Source organism: Coccidioides posadasii, chromosome 1 (genome assembly GCF_018416015.2).
Source record: "Coccidioides posadasii str. Silveira chromosome 1, complete sequence".
Lineage (NCBI taxonomy): Eukaryota > Fungi > Ascomycota > Eurotiomycetes > Onygenales > Onygenaceae > Coccidioides > Coccidioides posadasii.
In genome coordinates, this window is record NC_089407.1 from 1,406,392 (window position 1) to 1,421,105 (window position 14,714).

Genomic DNA, 14,714 nt, shown 5'->3' on the forward strand with positions numbered 1-14,714 from the left:
AAGATAAGAGCAAATCTGGATCTTGTGCGCACCAAGAAAGTGACAACACACCGGACTCGTGGCCTCGCAGGACCTAAATCAATTCAGAATATGTGTATTAAATTTTCCTGAGAAAAACCTACCCGTTCTGGAGCGTTCGAATTTCGTAGATCCCAAACCAAAATCAAGGGGTCGGTTTCGAGGGGTATAGAAGTTATTAGTTTGGTCGGCTACATTGGATCAGTTCAAAAGTTCCGGCTATCAGCGTGAATGGGAGTGACACTACCTTCTCCGGGTCCCATGCCACAGCGCTGACCGCTTTCCGGCCAAGATTATTCAATGTAAGACTTTCCTTCTTGGTTTTCACGTCCCACACTGTTACAAAGCCAGCGCTGCTTCCGGTGACCAAGATATGAGGCACTTTCTTGTTCCAGTCGAGGCATTCGATATCGTCGACTCGTGCAGCACCGCTGCCTAATCGGAAGGCTTGGTCGACGTTATTCAGATCAGAAATGAATAACTGTCCGGAGTTAGCGAGTTGCAGGTAATTAAAACGCAGTGTTAGGAGACGCTTGCCTCCCCCTTTCCTCCGCCCGTAGCAAGTAGATTCGAATGCCTCGGGTTGAACTGCAATGTCTTGATTGGCCCAGTATGTTTGGAGGCGCTTGAAATAAGTGCATCACTTCGAGGAATTAGAATAGAGCCCATATAACCAGAATATATCCGCTAACCTTGCACCGTTGAGGAGTTTATCGGCGTCCCACAGGTCTAAAGATCCATTCTCGAGAGCACCTGCGATCACTCCTCGAGTATGGTCTTCCGATTCTGCCCATGCGATATCGTGAAAGCTATGGCAAAAATTTATAGTCAGCAATTGCGAGCTGTGCGACCCACGACCACCCAAAAAGCCAGGGGTAAATCGTAACGCACCCGGAGTCCGTACTGATCTTCGCTACCGGCTCCAGTTCTTGCCCCAGCTTATCATTATCCAAGTCCAAATTCCACAATTCCAGGAACGTTTCGTTGGAGAAGTCTGCATCAACTGCGCCCGCGCGTGTACCAGTAGCAACGAAGGGAGCAGCGGACCCAGGAGACCAGGTGAAGGTCGCCGTCCGGGGTATCTCCCTTAGACGCACCATGGCGGACGGTCGAGGGCAACCAGTGCAGGAATGGATGGAGGGTGTACAGGGAACAAACGACCAGCTTATAAATTAGCGCAAATATATGCTTAAAGAAAGTAAAGCACAGGACAGCTGGCGGGATGCAATTCAATTGTATGTCCTCAGGTTGACGCCAGGGGGCCAACTTTCCTTGTCCAAAAAGGTGGCCTTCTCGAGCGACCACAACAGATCCACTTTCGAAGCCTGCAGAACTTTGGTCACGTGATCCCGGTTCCAAATGGATGTGAGAGAGTTCAAGTTTCCAGTGGTGATCAAGGGTTTACGCTGTTTTCAAAGGCTGGCTAGCGAAAACACCCTGTTAGAAGAAAAATATATACTGTACACGATTTCGACACTTGGAGTGAAGGCCTATGGGTTAGTGGGGGCTGTGAAAGAGTTGGCCCATCATGTCAGAATCATCGAGACTGAAGAGTACAATTTACGTCGGGGGACTAGATCAGGGCGTCACAGCGCAGACACTCGCTGAGGCCTTCATTCCCTTCGGTGAAATCGCCGATATCACACTGCCTAAACCCGAACTCCCCTCGTCCGCTGATCTCCATCGAGGCTTTGGATATGTGGAATTTGAGTTAGCACAGGACGCAAAAGAAGCAATCGACAATATGGATCAGAGCGAGCTCTACGGGCGGATTATCAAGGTCGCAGCTGCGAAACCGCAGAAGGATAGCAACGAAGGACTTGGAAGCAAGACTGCTATTTGGGAGCAGGTACGTGTTCACAGCGATATCTTTGATGTATCTAGTATCTAATAGGATACACCACGATCTAGGAGGGCTATCTTGCACAACATGCTGTCAGCGAGGAGGATAAGCAGGCCGCTGAACAGGCAAGGTCGGCCGTCAATAGTCGCACAGATCCAATGCAAGGCCTAGAGGGCCTGGATGTCGCCGGACCAAATCCAGCATAAAGCTAAGGGAGGATATATTGGCGCTTCAGATTTTCGATTAACTCGGATTTTGATCCACCATTGCTACATCCTTCATGCGTGAAATGCTATATTTACAACAAGTACCACCGGCGCTTCTCTCCCCGCATAACAATACACATTTGAAGATTGCTGGTGCGTGTTTCCAAATACCGCCTCTCTCGAACAAGAACCCGCCTGGAACCCCAGGTTTCCCGACCAAATCTCAGTGATCCTCTGGCTTTGAGCGGCTTAGGCGAAGGGTCTTATCCGTCATAAACTTCCTGATGCTGGAATAGATGCCGGCGCCGACTGCGACGCTGTAGAAGGGGGGAATCAAGGTCAGCAGAAGATATCTCCTCCAAGTATCTCGAGATCGGACCTTACCAAAGGACGAAACCTATACACACAAAACAGTATTAGTATATGAGGCAACCCCCAAAAAAGGCAATGGATCTCTATCATGGCTTACCAAGAGGAAGTAATTCCGGAGGAATCTTCTTCAAGGTCCGTAGACGTTGAGAGATGGTGTGAGCTAAGTGCCAACGTTAGACTGCAAGCACCATTCTTCATATATCCAATAAAGGGTCTGGCCAAACCGTACCACTCTGTTCTTCCTTCTGCAAAGCTGTTAGCGCCCACAATCCCACCAATTGATATCCAAGGGTAACTGGGAACGCACCGGGATAGGCCGAAAGACGGGGCGAGAAGCCCTCATAGCCAAAACTCGAGTAGCATACATGTTCACGGACAGGAGCCAATTGCTATCACTGAGGCAAGATATGTAGAATCGAGGTTTTTCTGCGGTTGTTTGACACCAAACTGTGTCCAAACGGGCTTTTGGAAGTGGTGGAACTCGGAAGTGGTTTGATGGTTCGATTGTTCGTGATGTGGAAATGATTCGCCACCATTGGTCGACGGTCTTGGCTTTTCCGGTCGGCTCACGGGACTCCCAACTCACAAAGCATTCCACCAACGACAAACAACCTCACGAAGCTCCAGGTCATCAACCATTGACTGCCAATCCAGAACGTCTTTTCTTAGGGCCAATCCTTTATTTTCAACCGACAAGATGTGGGAAATCCCAGATGCTGATCCCGAGGAGCCCGTCGAGACAAAGCCCTTCAAATTCGTGACAGGTATGTTGAATGTCCCACTTCCTAAACCACCCGGCGAATGCAAAAAACCAGTGCTAATTGACGATAATACAGCTGGTACGTACTTCCAGAGACAGTTTCGTGCAATCTCCAGATGAGATAGCCTCGAACTCCACGACCAATTCTTCATTTGCGACATATTAACAGCCATTGCCAGGTTTTGACGCTCGCTTCCCTAACCAAAATCAGTACGTTCCCAATCGCACCCAACTTTCAACAGGTTATGAGGAGCACATCTAACAACAAAATTCTAGGACCAAGCACTGCTGGCAGAACTATGTCGACTATCACAAGTGCATATTAGCCAAGGGTGAAGACTTCAAGCCCTGCCGACAGGTGTGCCTCAGCCCATAAAATTCTAATGCTCGTGATGGCGACTGACCATAAACTCCAGTTCTTCCTCGCTTACCGATCTCTTTGCCCCAAGTCCTGGACTGACCGATGGGATGATCAACGCGGTATGCATTCAAACTCCCACTCTTCTCCAATAACTAGCCACAACATCACTTTGACTAACCAAGTGTAACAGACGCCGGCAACTTCCCTGTTCGTCTTGACCGATAAAGGAACTTTACCCATATGAAGAAAGACTCATGATGAAAATGCTTGTATACAGCTAGTCTTGCACAATACAAATGGGCAGAGTGTTTTTCGAGACCACTAAATTTACAGGAAGTGTATATAACAGTGTGACAATAAGTTTTCAATTGGGAATATCGATACTCTCAAAGTTCTTAACCATCAAGAATATCCACCCTATGATTCTGTAAACCAAAAAAAAATTGCAAGTCAATTTCATTTCAAGGTAGGCATGCAGTCTTTGAGCACTATCAGTGACGCTCACCTCAGTCTATATCGCTAAGTTGCTGCATGAATCGCTACTTGCTTTTGTAGCCCACTACAATCCCAGTGGGTTCAATTCCACACTGCAATTATATATGTCATCATGCTAGTGTAGCAAGGCTAATTCTAGGTCATCAGATATCTCATCTATCCCGTCCTTCCTCAATGAAGTGTCTTCAACCCTCTTGATGAATACCGAAAATATAAATATTAGGACCCTTTTAACGCCAGAAGAGACTCGCCAACGGGGGTATTTGAGTAGGACCTGGCATAAATTCATAGAGCACAAGGGTCCAGTGCGTGCTAGGCATTAGAAGCATCAAATGGCCAAATAACATAACGAAATAGATAAACATGCATAGCCAACCTCTTCCTCTCTATAGGTTTGGGTCTATGGAAACATGCCAATAAGGCCCATGTGCCAGCTCCTTGTTTAGGATAAATGATAACCAAAGGATAAAGCATATAGGCCAAAATCCGATTTAAATGTGGTGTAACTAAAGCCTGCATGCTAGAGGGTTGCTTTGGTGTCACTATCAGGCCGTTTCAACGCTCTGTAAATCTTCTTGTGTTGCTCCAAGAACAAAAATGTCGCGACTGTGTGAGGTCCCAGGCGTGTAAAGCTCGGAATCCAACCGCGGAACATCCATGAAAATCCTTCTTTCTTGAATATGTCTCTTAAAAATCCAACGATGGTATGGCCACTGGACTCTGCGGAACTAGCGCCCATGATCCGAGTTTTTATAACATCAATGGGGCTGCAGAGCGTGGTCGCAACAAAACCTGCCATGACAGATGCTGTAAGATGAGTGGTGATATTGTCGGCCATCCCGAAGTGACCCATGCATATTTGTTTGAACTCGTCGTACGACGCCAGCTGCGCTGCAGTCATACCGAGTGCTCTCAGAGAATTGGGCCAGACTCCGCGAAACAAACTAGCCGCTCCCTCTGTACGGAGCATTTGCGACATTCCGTGAAAAGCATGTCGATAATTCCGCCGTTTCTCGGGAGGCAAAGCCGCATCGCGCTGCATCCGGACGTTTGTGACATCGGCAGGATTTCCAACCAACCCACCCACGAAGCCGGAGAATGACGCCATGCCGATCAGTGTTAGCAACGATGGAGGAGACGAAGAAGATTGCGTCACACGAGACTTGAGCTCTTCATAGATCCCAAATCGAGTAGTCGAATATGTTATTTGCCGTAGAAGGGACGCTGACAACTATATCCACAAAATAGTTATTAGCGAGAAAGGTGTATAATCGCCGTCAGAAGTCAAAAGAAGTCGACATACACCATTGTAAAGGCCCAAAAATCCATTTGACCTGCAGATGTGAACTATGGTCCTCATCATTCCCGTGGGATCCCCGGGTCCACGAGTTTGCAATCGAACCTATATATGTGAGCAATCAAGGATGGATGTACTGGGACAATAAAATAGCTCAAGTTACCTTGACTTCAATTCGAAACCAAATTAGAAACAACCTATGTCAAGGGCAAGAATAACAGTCCAGAGACTCACCGAGATCCAAAGGATGCGTCACGGCGGCTGCGAAACATGATGCTGACCCCCCAAACCAGAATGGATAGTGTATTTTTGGACTTGACGAACGGGCAGCACCGGTTTGCCCGGCCCTGGCTTTATCACTGCTTCCCATCTTGGTGTGAAGCGGCAAGCATCATGCCACAAAGGGGGGAAAAGAAAGACAGCAAGTTCACTCTGTCGGCCTGGAGAGGATGCTTGTGGCCAACGGAGCGGGATCCTCCCAGAACCTTGAAGGCGTGAAACCCGAATTTCAGGTACGGTATCTGGGTACAGCCGAGTTACGGATAGATAAGGATACTCCGCGGATTCGGTGGTCAATTCCGGTGTACAAGGGCGTTTGGTTGGGTATTGTCACCGCTTAAAGCTTCAACTTAGGTAATAAATTACACTGGCTCTGGTTTGCGGGTCGCTGGGTCACCAGCTTTGACTGTTAAGGCCAAGCAATTCGATGGATTGAATAATTATTATTATTATTATTATTATTCATTATAGTCTTATGCAGTCAGAGGTTGTGTGAAGAGTAGCTAAGAGTTTATACTGCCAGGGTTTGTCTTGTATAGAGAATCACAGACACAAGAAACAGTGTCTGAGTCCAAAGTATGGAGTGGGCAGGATCTGACAAGCTCCCGCAGAGGGACAATAATCTGAGAGTGACCAAGCAATGCTAACGTACTCCGTACAGTCGCGACATTTCGTCTTCTAGTCAGGCACAAGTACTTGCCTCGCATCGAACTTTTGTTGACGCATTTTCCGGGTGAAAAGCTTCACCAACACGATATAGCAGGGGAGGCTGAAGTAGGACACGTTCTCCAGGCTGCTGCTTTCCATTCCAGTTAGCAATAGTGACTGGAATACACACATTCTAAGAGCTTCCGTGGAGCTGGTCAGCTACGTCAGCGACATGGCATGCATTATGCGATTCTAAGTTCAAGTGATGGCCAACGGTCGCTCTAATCCAGCTGAGCCTGTTTTATTGGGGAGCGGTGAAAAAGCCGGTTTTCCTGGCTGGGATAACTTAAGCAGTGAAGAATATTACCTTCCTTATAAGTATTTTCCTCAGGAAATACGGAGTAGACCCGAGTCACTGGCATGGTGGTCGTTGGACGGACTGGGACGGGACTGTTCAAAAAAATAAGCCTGTCAAGGGGCTATTGGATTACCTAACAACCTCACATTGCTAACTTACCCACTAACTACCCAGTTAGCTGGATGTCATTAAAACCCTGGGTGTTAACTAGCGCAGCACCAAGCAGGAGCTGTCGGTATCAACGAGTGATGAAACCTGGCGAGGTCAGACCTGGCGACCTAGCGACGTGTATACCCTCGGGCTTGGGTAACCCACAATCTTTGGGCCAGGGCAATTAGCAACCTGGAACGAATTGTGGCGGGCGAGCTGTCGCTGCGAAACATGCGGTTAATCGCCACTGGGAGAGCGCTCCGAGTGAGCTACGAACGACCCGCCGTCGCAATTGCTCGCCGTCCATGGTGTGGCCAGTTCGTCCCCCGGGCCTGGCAAGTTTCACGGAGTACCAGTAGCTCTACAACAGCTCCACAATCCTCTGCAAATGCCCCGGACGCGCTGAAAAATGTTTTTCAGCGATCAGCAGAGCAAGCCCGACAGGCATCTACCCTTCCGGTCGCCGACAAAACATATGCTCGAGACGAATGGACCAATACCTCGCAAACCATCCTCTCCCACGTCGGACGTCGGCTCTACCTTGACGAAAACCACCCTCTCTCGATCACGCGCAAGCTCATAGAGAGCCAGTTTACCGGCCCTGAGTTTGGGAATTATGTTGAAAAGAATCCTATCGTTTCCGTCGCACAGAATTTTGATGACTTAGGCTTCCCAGCCGACCACCCCGGTCGTAGCCGAACGGATACGTATTATATCAACAAAGATACAGTCTTACGAACACATACCAGTGCCCATCAGCGTGCATATTTTCAGCAGATGCACAGAAATGAGAATATTAAGCCGGAAGAAAAAGGATACACAATAGTTGCTGACGTCTACCGTCGTGATGCGATTGATAGAAGCCATTATCCTGTCTTCCATCAGATGGAATGTGCAAGGCTCTGGAAGCGCCCAGTCACAGCAGCTGCCATTATGGAGGATTTGAACAAACTCGCACGCCACGACGTTCCCGTCCAGGATCCCAGCCCAACTGTCCATCCCGAGAGAAACCCTTTGCAGGACAAGCACCATACGCTCGAAGTGGCCGACGCCATTGTTGCTCATCTGAAGCGTTCACTCGAACTCCTTGTCATCAAGATTTTCTCTGCTGCTAAAGAGGCGGCTGGCGACGACGCGAAACAGGAGCCTCTCAAAATGCGATGGGTCGAAGCCTCTTTCCCATTCACAAGCCCTAGTTACGAGCTAGAGGTATTTTGGCAGGGCGAGTGGCTAGAGATCCTTGGTTCCGGGGTTGTCAAACAGGAACTGCTCATCTCATCGGCCGTCCCGGAGCATATTGGATGGGCCTTTGGTTTGGGATTGGAGCGGATCGCCATGCTTTTGTTTAACATTCCCGATATCCGTCTATTCTGGTCTCAAGATCCTCGATTCCTGTCTCAATTTGAAGCTGGCAAAGTTAGTCGATTCATGCCCTTTTCTAAGCATCCTGCTTGCTACAAAGACGTTGCATTCTGGCTTAGACCTTCTAGCGCGGCAAGTGCTGCGGGAGGTTCCGTGCCGTTCCATGAAAATGATATCATGGAAATTGTTAGAGATGTTGCTGGAAATCTAGTTGAAGATGTTAGACTGGTGGATGAGTTTACCCATCCGAAAACTGGGCGCAAAAGTTTATGTTACCGCATCAATTACCGGAGTTTGGAGAGGACACTGACCAACGAAGAGACCAACCTGTTGCATGAAAAAGTGAGAGAGAAACTGGTGGACAAAGTTGGTGTCGAGTTGAGATGAAAGCTATTCAGCATGCGAATGTTTGGTGCTATGACTCCGTTTCCACTCTACGCAGAAACATAGACTTGGTTTGGCAACCTATGTATGTATAATATGTGTTTCTCATTTTCTCAGTGTATGAAATTTGGAAAAACTAATCAATCTTTGCATGAGAACTCTGTATTTGTAGACTTAGCTTCTTCTTACTTAGAATCAAGGCTGGAATGCATGGACTAGACAAAAGTCAGAACTATGCAGTATATCGTGTATTATCAGCTGATTTTTCTTTTTCAATGCGCCTTTTTATCAGATGTTCATGATAAACCCATTACAAGACCCGCAACCAGGTAAATCCAGTACTCCATTACAACAGGGAGAGGAGATGAAGAAACCAGACCAAGAATAAACAAAGGGAATATGTGCAACATATATAAACCATGAAAAGAGAAGAACCTTCCACAGTAAACGCCGTACCACGCTGAACCTTTTTTTCTCCAAATGTACAAGAAGATAGTGTACAGGCGGCGAATGAAACCCGAGTACCCAGTCGTTCGCAGTATAGGACATACATTCAGAATACAAGCCCCAGAACTAAAGATTGTTCAAGACTGGCTTAGCACATTATTAGACATTTGCGAGGTGTTGGAGATTTGAAAGGAAGATGCTGTTCTCGATGTGAACTTAAGCGTTCTTCACAACGCCAACCTTGGCAGCCTATGTGCGGAATAGTCAGCAACTTTGGATCAACATAAATTGTAGATTTGCTTTTGATGGGGAAAATTGAGTCTCGTAACATACCCTGAGGACGCGGCCGTTGAGGATGAAACCCTTTGTTTGGACATGAAGGATATCCCCATCTTCCTTTCCGGGAGCCGGGGCCATGAAGGTCGCTTCGTGAAGTTTGGGGTCAAACTTCTGCGGTTTGCCCTCGACCAGTTCGCTAGGGTCGAACCTCTCCAGACCATGCTTTTTCAAAGTATTCATAATGACCTTTTCTGTCATCTTCAGGCCATCATAAAGATCAGCCAGGTCTTTATTTTCACCGTTGTTCAGCTTTTCAGACGGAACAGCTTCGAGAGCACGCTCAAAATTATCAATTGACTCAATCAAATCAGCTCCGAAGCGTTGAATAGCGAACGATCGCGCAGCATCAACATCTCGCTTTGTGCGTTCTTGAAGGTTACGAAAATCGGCGACGGAGCGGAGATATTTATCCTAGTTAACGAAGAAGTTAGTCAAGATCATGGAGCACACGTGGGCCGCTAAAAGAAGACATACCTTCAAGTCAATGATTTCCCTTTCCTGCTTTTCAACCTCCTTTCGCAGAGTAGCTTCGGCTTCCGATAATTGGGATCCGGATGGCTTTTGCTCTCCGTTTTTTCCATCCGCGGAAGCGTTTTCTGCGTTCTTCTGCTGCGACTCCGTGGAATTGAACCTCTGACATACTCTTGAAGGTAAAGGCTTTCCGAACTGTGTGAAAGTCTGTAAGAGTGGTTGTTTTCGGGATAAAGGAGAGCTCGAAATGGAGCGGGTCGTGAAGGCGGACCTTGCGGCCTGGGACTGCCGGATTAAAGCCCTTCGAAACATTATGCGTAATTCTAACGGTCCTATTTTCCAAGTCGAGTTCACAGCAACTTCTGTAGAGACTAGTCAAAGCGTTTCAAACATGTAAATTGATATCCGGAATTTGACAGCAACGAGGTCAAAAAATAATCTTTGATGGCGGGCCGGCGAAACTCGACCGCCGGACCCAGCAAACTCTAACTTAACCACACCCCATTCGTCCCGCTGCCGCCAACCTCCCAGCACGAAAGCCAATCTCAGAAACAATCCCAGAATCGGAAGATCTCCTTCATTAAATACATACGTATTACTACTGCTGCTGACTGCCATACAGAAACAGATCTCTTGCGCGAAAGGGTATTTGCGGAACAAACCAAAAAACAAAGATAAATTTTAAAACCAACACTCATCGTTCCCGAACGGTGAAAAAAAAGTTCCCAGTGCTCAGCCTAGACCGCGGCGCCAATCCTATGAAGAATAAGAAGGAACTTCATCAAACATAGGCATCATGACTGCCATGTCATCATCGTCGAATGGAGTCGACTTGTTCAGTTTTTACTGCATTCTTAAGCCGAAGCTTTCATATCAGGAGAATAAGCGACGGCGGGTAGATGTGGAAGAGGACTACCAGAATTTGCCATTCTCTCCATATCCTTTTCGATATTGGCAAACAGAGCTTGTATCTCGGCGTCTGCATATATCTTGATGGATTCCACATCTTTGCGAGCCGTCTTATTTTGGTTGTGGGTATTATGCGAATTGTCAACGTGAGTCTTCTTTTCCGTACCAGCGGGCTCTGGATGAGATTCCCGTAGAACCAAGGTCGCCGCTAGATGCTCGAGGAGCTTTTGTCGTACCAGAGCCCGCCGCTGCTCTGCATTTTCCAATTTGGAATACCACTCGTCAATGGATCTATCAAGCTCAAAGAGCGCTTCCTCCTGCTTTAAGATCCCCTCCCTTGAAAATTTCGATACTCTGGGTGATTTGAGATATAAGATCATCCGTTGATGCAAGCTATGTCGGCCGGTCCGAAGAGAATTGTACGTCTCTCTGAGATAGTCACAACGCTTTTGCAGTGCTCGAAGCTCCTTAAAGATTCGATATTAGCTGCGCCCAGGACTCTTCCCAAATGCATGGCAGTGGAACTTACCCTCGAAAGTGACTTGACATCACAGCGATTAAGTACCTCGAACTTTTGTGCTTGATTGTGAGCTTGCTTTTGTAGAGCCTCAATTTCGGTGCACGGAAGTACTCTCAACGCCTTGTGTACAGGGATTCCCAAAGGAACATTGGGGATTGGAATTCCCGGAAGCTGCTTCTTCACCTCTCTATCATCTAGCCGAGCCTCAAATGCTGCATGCTTCCTCGGGGGTTGACCCCCCCATTTCAGGACCGAGTCGTGCGATAACCCTCTCTTGTGGTTACTGACGCCCGCCGCCGGTTTCTCTGATCCAAACTCAAATGCGGTGGGTCGATTCGGTCCGTCCGTCCTATTTTTCTTGTGGCATGGAGATGCTGATATGCCTAACGGAGATGCCGCACGAGTGGATGCATTTTCAGAGCTTGATGGGTTGGCGGAAGAACAGGTTTGAGCAGGCAGGTTTGAAGAGCTCGTCCAAGGACTTTCTTCGAGCGGCCTGCTGCTTTGCGAGCCTCCGGTGGTTCCTGATACAGGAGTACTTGAACTATCCCCACCGGATGAAGACACCGGCATGTTCGGGATCCGAAGTGCCAACCGTGGCGATTTCGGTGGAACTTCAGGGGGGTCATCAAAAGCTGCCCTCCTGAGATTACTTGAATTCAATGGCTGGTGTCTCTCACTCTGTGACGGAACAGGACATATTCTGTTCTTATCAATCCTCCGTGATGGGGATGAACTCTCGCCCGACTGTTCTACATTCCTGTTGCAAGCTTCGCCCACACACCCAATCATGTGTGTTCGAACGATACCGGCTCCTGCACAGGCCCCTGGCGCACTATTCGATCTTTCGTGGATCGGATATTGACCTGGAATTGTTGCTTATGCGAAGTTAGACACGTTCCCCAAAACACTTTAGCTTCACATACGGGAGTCAAGCGATCTTTCATCTATCGTCGCCAGTTGCTTAAGATCAGGAACACTTATTTTATGAGAACGGCTGAGGCCTCCGTCCTTAAACGGATTTCTCATCATCTTTCCTGAGTCCGGGGTGCTACGCCCAGAACTAGAGACAGTTTTCTTGAGAGTTGGCCACAGCTGATATTTCGGCTTTGCAGGCGTAGGCTGCGCCTTGGGTCCGGAACTCTCTTGCTTTTTCAAGCTTTCGTAGCTTTTCTATGGCTGCGTCAGTTGAATTCGGTCAACGAATATGGGGTGTTCCAGGTCAATTTTCCTTACTTGGGGTGATGTGCTTCGTGCGATGATGTTATTAAGACCAGCAAAGATTTCAGCCTCCGGCGGAGGATGCTCAACAGCTATCATCGTGATGAGTGTGAATGCTAAGTTGAGTGTTAAAGGGCTGTGGTGTGCCACAAGTGCAATGAAGAGAAGTTTCTTCCAAAACTCGGACGGATTCATCTGCTACACGGGCGTACTTATGGCAATATGGTGCCCCACTCTTGATATCAGTGCCTTTAATGTTCGTATTAATATCTCAAACAGCTAACCTTTTTAGGAACAGTCACTCATAGATCCGGACGTCAACAGTTATCAAGATCTCCTTTCGCCGCCGGCCTCCGCAAGGCTAGCTTGCAGTCCAGGGGGGTCGTCACCCCAGGTCATCATTGCTCCACTAGTGCAGCATGCATGGGTCTCCAGGATCCTTGTTCCTTTGATACGCTACTCAAATCGTTTCCAATATCGCTATCACTATTTCGACATATGGATATATGAAACCTTTTGGGGATGATTTTCGCAATTTCTGTTTGAAGAACATGTCGATGATTCACAGAGCAGGTTCACCTCGTTTGAATATGCTGGAAACCACACTTCAGTTCCGGTAGCCCGAATGCCATTTCCAGAGTTTCTTGATTCTGCTTGGCTCTTTGAATAGCCTTTCAAACGTCTGAACGGCCGCAATTGCCGTTCCACGGAATATGCATGTTTGTGGGCTGCATCCCAAGTTCGAATGACCTGAGATTCTTCTACGAACGAAAATGATATGCATCATCTCCATCTATCATTCGTACATGCGTCCATGATTGTGGGCGCATGGATGGATTACAGGCGGCTCAGCCGTCAATCCCGTGTCTATCAGCTTAAAGAAGCTGTCCTGTCAGACATGATCCCTGCTAAGTCTTTATACTCGCCTCTGTTGACATCTGCAGTTCCTAGGCCGTCTTAGACCAAGAAGGACTTGGCCGGCGTGTTTCATACTTCTTGCCCAATTACGTGCGCCTCCGCCCGAACCGGAAGAGTAGCACCTCTCTGTCACTTGACCCCGCACCGTCTTGGCCGGCTCATCCCAAGAACGGATTATCACCATGGCGCCCACAAGCGGTCCGCGCTGGCCCGAGAAGTTTCGGGGATACCAATGCGAAACCCGTTGTGCTGGGCGTGGGAAGAGTTGATATCGTCGGGTTTTCTGCCCTTCAGAGACATCAAAGAGCGGAATGCCGCAATACTACCCTAGGTTGCTCAGCCGGCCCATTCCCGAGCGATACCGATTTAGAAGCACGAGGTTTTCCCCTCTTGTCTTCAGCTAGAGGTTCTAGCCCGGACATTTCGAAAGTGTGGAGAAATGCCATCAGCCATAATCTGACACGGACGATCAAACAGGAGTCCACCAGGCTATATTCGGCGAAGCCAACAGTCCCCGTGGATATTAATTGGTATAGGTCCTTTAATTCCCCGCTGCTCTGCTGCTGATCCTCTGTTGTCTACGAAGGAACTACGGAGTACACTTTGAGGTGAAAGCATGATGTTGTTGATTGGCCCGAGCCACCCGCTCACCTTGAGAGCAATAACAAGGGCCAGCTTCATCTAGAAACTTGAGATAGAGATCCAGAGAAAGCGTAAAGGTAAAAGTCTAGACGTAAAGGGATATTCAACAAATGTTCCCATAATTCGAACTACCCGATGACAACAACGCTGTAGCCAGAAAGTGAAGCGACGGAAGGCTAAATCACTCGCCGCTGTTCTCAGCCTGTAGAAATGTCAGCGGCGAACGCCTCTCTTGGCCAAAATGGATCGCTCCATACTATTTTATATACACTAGGTCGTGTCGGGAAGTACTAGACTCGACCGGTCAAAACTCCTGTTTGAGGATGTCTTGAACCGAGTCACAGGGCCGAAAGAGAAGCCAGGCCTGATGATGGTCGCCTAGCGTGGCTGGATGAGACCAGCATACGGAGAGCATTCCTCTCTTCTCGCCTCCACCAGCGCCAAACTCAACTCGAAGTTGCAGGTTGGGAGTTTTAAGTTCGATGCAGTTGATAAAATTGACAACTTACCAGGATTCGTGCAGGAGACTAAAGAAGCGTCAGGTGTCAAAGATACCGAGCCCTTCAACCTAATATTCTCCCGATGTCTTTCGGCCTTAGTCGCATGTCAACTTGCCCGAGTCCGCTAACCTGTGTGGCTGTTGGATGCCGGGAATATATTGACAGCATGCAGCCCAGGTCAAAAGGCACGCGCCAGCTTCTCACAGACAAGGCA

The 14,714-nt window shown here is 48.1% G+C and overlaps 8 protein-coding genes across 8 annotated transcripts; 3 read left to right on the plus strand and 5 right to left on the minus strand.

The window, feature by feature from the left end:
* Window positions 1–658: 658 nt before the first annotated feature.
* SEC31_2 (protein transport protein S31) lies at window positions 659–1,226 on the minus strand (the record flags this gene model as incomplete). Its single annotated transcript, XM_066123212.1, has 2 exons — window positions 910–1,226; window positions 659–827 (listed from the first exon to the last, which is right to left on the minus strand). Exons 1-2 carry the CDS (start codon window positions 1,116–1,118, stop codon window positions 659–661), a joined length of 378 nt encoding a protein of 125 aa, XP_065979286.1. The 5' UTR covers window positions 1,119–1,226.
* Window positions 1,227–1,546: 320 nt separating this feature from the next.
* On the plus strand, window positions 1,547–2,067 carry D8B26_000385 (uncharacterized protein; the record flags this gene model as incomplete). Its single annotated transcript, XM_003071211.2, has 2 exons — window positions 1,547–1,867; window positions 1,930–2,067. The coding sequence occupies 2 exons, from the start codon at window positions 1,547–1,549 to the stop codon at window positions 2,065–2,067; spliced, it is 459 nt and encodes a 152-aa protein (XP_003071257.2).
* On the minus strand, window positions 1,925–3,203 carry D8B26_000386 (uncharacterized protein). The gene is made up of 4 exons (XM_066123213.1): window positions 2,747–3,203; window positions 2,669–2,684; window positions 2,537–2,599; window positions 1,925–2,464 (listed from the first exon to the last, which is right to left on the minus strand). The coding sequence occupies exons 1-4, from the start codon at window positions 2,804–2,806 to the stop codon at window positions 2,448–2,450; spliced, it is 156 nt and encodes a 51-aa protein (XP_065979287.1). The 5' UTR covers window positions 2,807–3,203; the 3' UTR covers window positions 1,925–2,447.
* COX12 (Cytochrome c oxidase subunit 6B) lies at window positions 3,137–3,785 on the plus strand (the record flags this gene model as incomplete). The annotated part of the gene is made up of 5 exons (XM_066123214.1): window positions 3,137–3,278; window positions 3,379–3,409; window positions 3,476–3,557; window positions 3,616–3,679; window positions 3,751–3,785. 5 exons carry the CDS (start codon window positions 3,137–3,139, stop codon window positions 3,783–3,785), a joined length of 354 nt encoding a protein of 117 aa, XP_065979288.1.
* Window positions 3,786–4,110: 325 nt separating this feature from the next.
* Window positions 4,111–5,800, minus strand: DIC1 (Mitochondrial dicarboxylate transporter). Its single transcript, XM_066123215.1, has 3 exons — window positions 5,516–5,800; window positions 5,359–5,457; window positions 4,111–5,286 (listed from the first exon to the last, which is right to left on the minus strand). Exons 2-3 carry the CDS (start codon window positions 5,416–5,418, stop codon window positions 4,576–4,578), a joined length of 771 nt encoding a protein of 256 aa, XP_065979289.1. The 5' UTR covers window positions 5,419–5,457; window positions 5,516–5,800; the 3' UTR covers window positions 4,111–4,575.
* A 1,048-nt stretch (window positions 5,801–6,848) lies between these two features.
* On the plus strand, window positions 6,849–8,615 carry D8B26_000389 (uncharacterized protein). The gene has a single exon (XM_003071215.2). The coding sequence runs from the start codon at window positions 7,019–7,021 to the stop codon at window positions 8,534–8,536; it is 1,518 nt and encodes a 505-aa protein (XP_003071261.1). The 5' UTR covers window positions 6,849–7,018; the 3' UTR covers window positions 8,537–8,615.
* Window positions 8,616–8,769: 154 nt separating this feature from the next.
* MGE1 (Mitochondrial matrix cochaperone) lies at window positions 8,770–10,179 on the minus strand. Its single transcript, XM_003071216.2, has 3 exons — window positions 9,794–10,179; window positions 9,314–9,730; window positions 8,770–9,229 (listed from the first exon to the last, which is right to left on the minus strand). The coding sequence occupies exons 1-3, from the start codon at window positions 10,100–10,102 to the stop codon at window positions 9,197–9,199; spliced, it is 759 nt and encodes a 252-aa protein (XP_003071262.1). The 5' UTR covers window positions 10,103–10,179; the 3' UTR covers window positions 8,770–9,196.
* Window positions 10,180–10,644: 465 nt separating this feature from the next.
* Window positions 10,645–12,539, minus strand: D8B26_000391 (uncharacterized protein; the record flags this gene model as incomplete). The annotated part of the gene is made up of 4 exons (XM_066123216.1): window positions 10,645–11,166; window positions 11,229–12,097; window positions 12,146–12,392; window positions 12,456–12,539. 4 exons carry the CDS (start codon window positions 12,537–12,539, stop codon window positions 10,645–10,647), a joined length of 1,722 nt encoding a protein of 573 aa, XP_065979290.1.
* Between the last annotated feature and the right edge of the window lie 2,175 nt (window positions 12,540–14,714).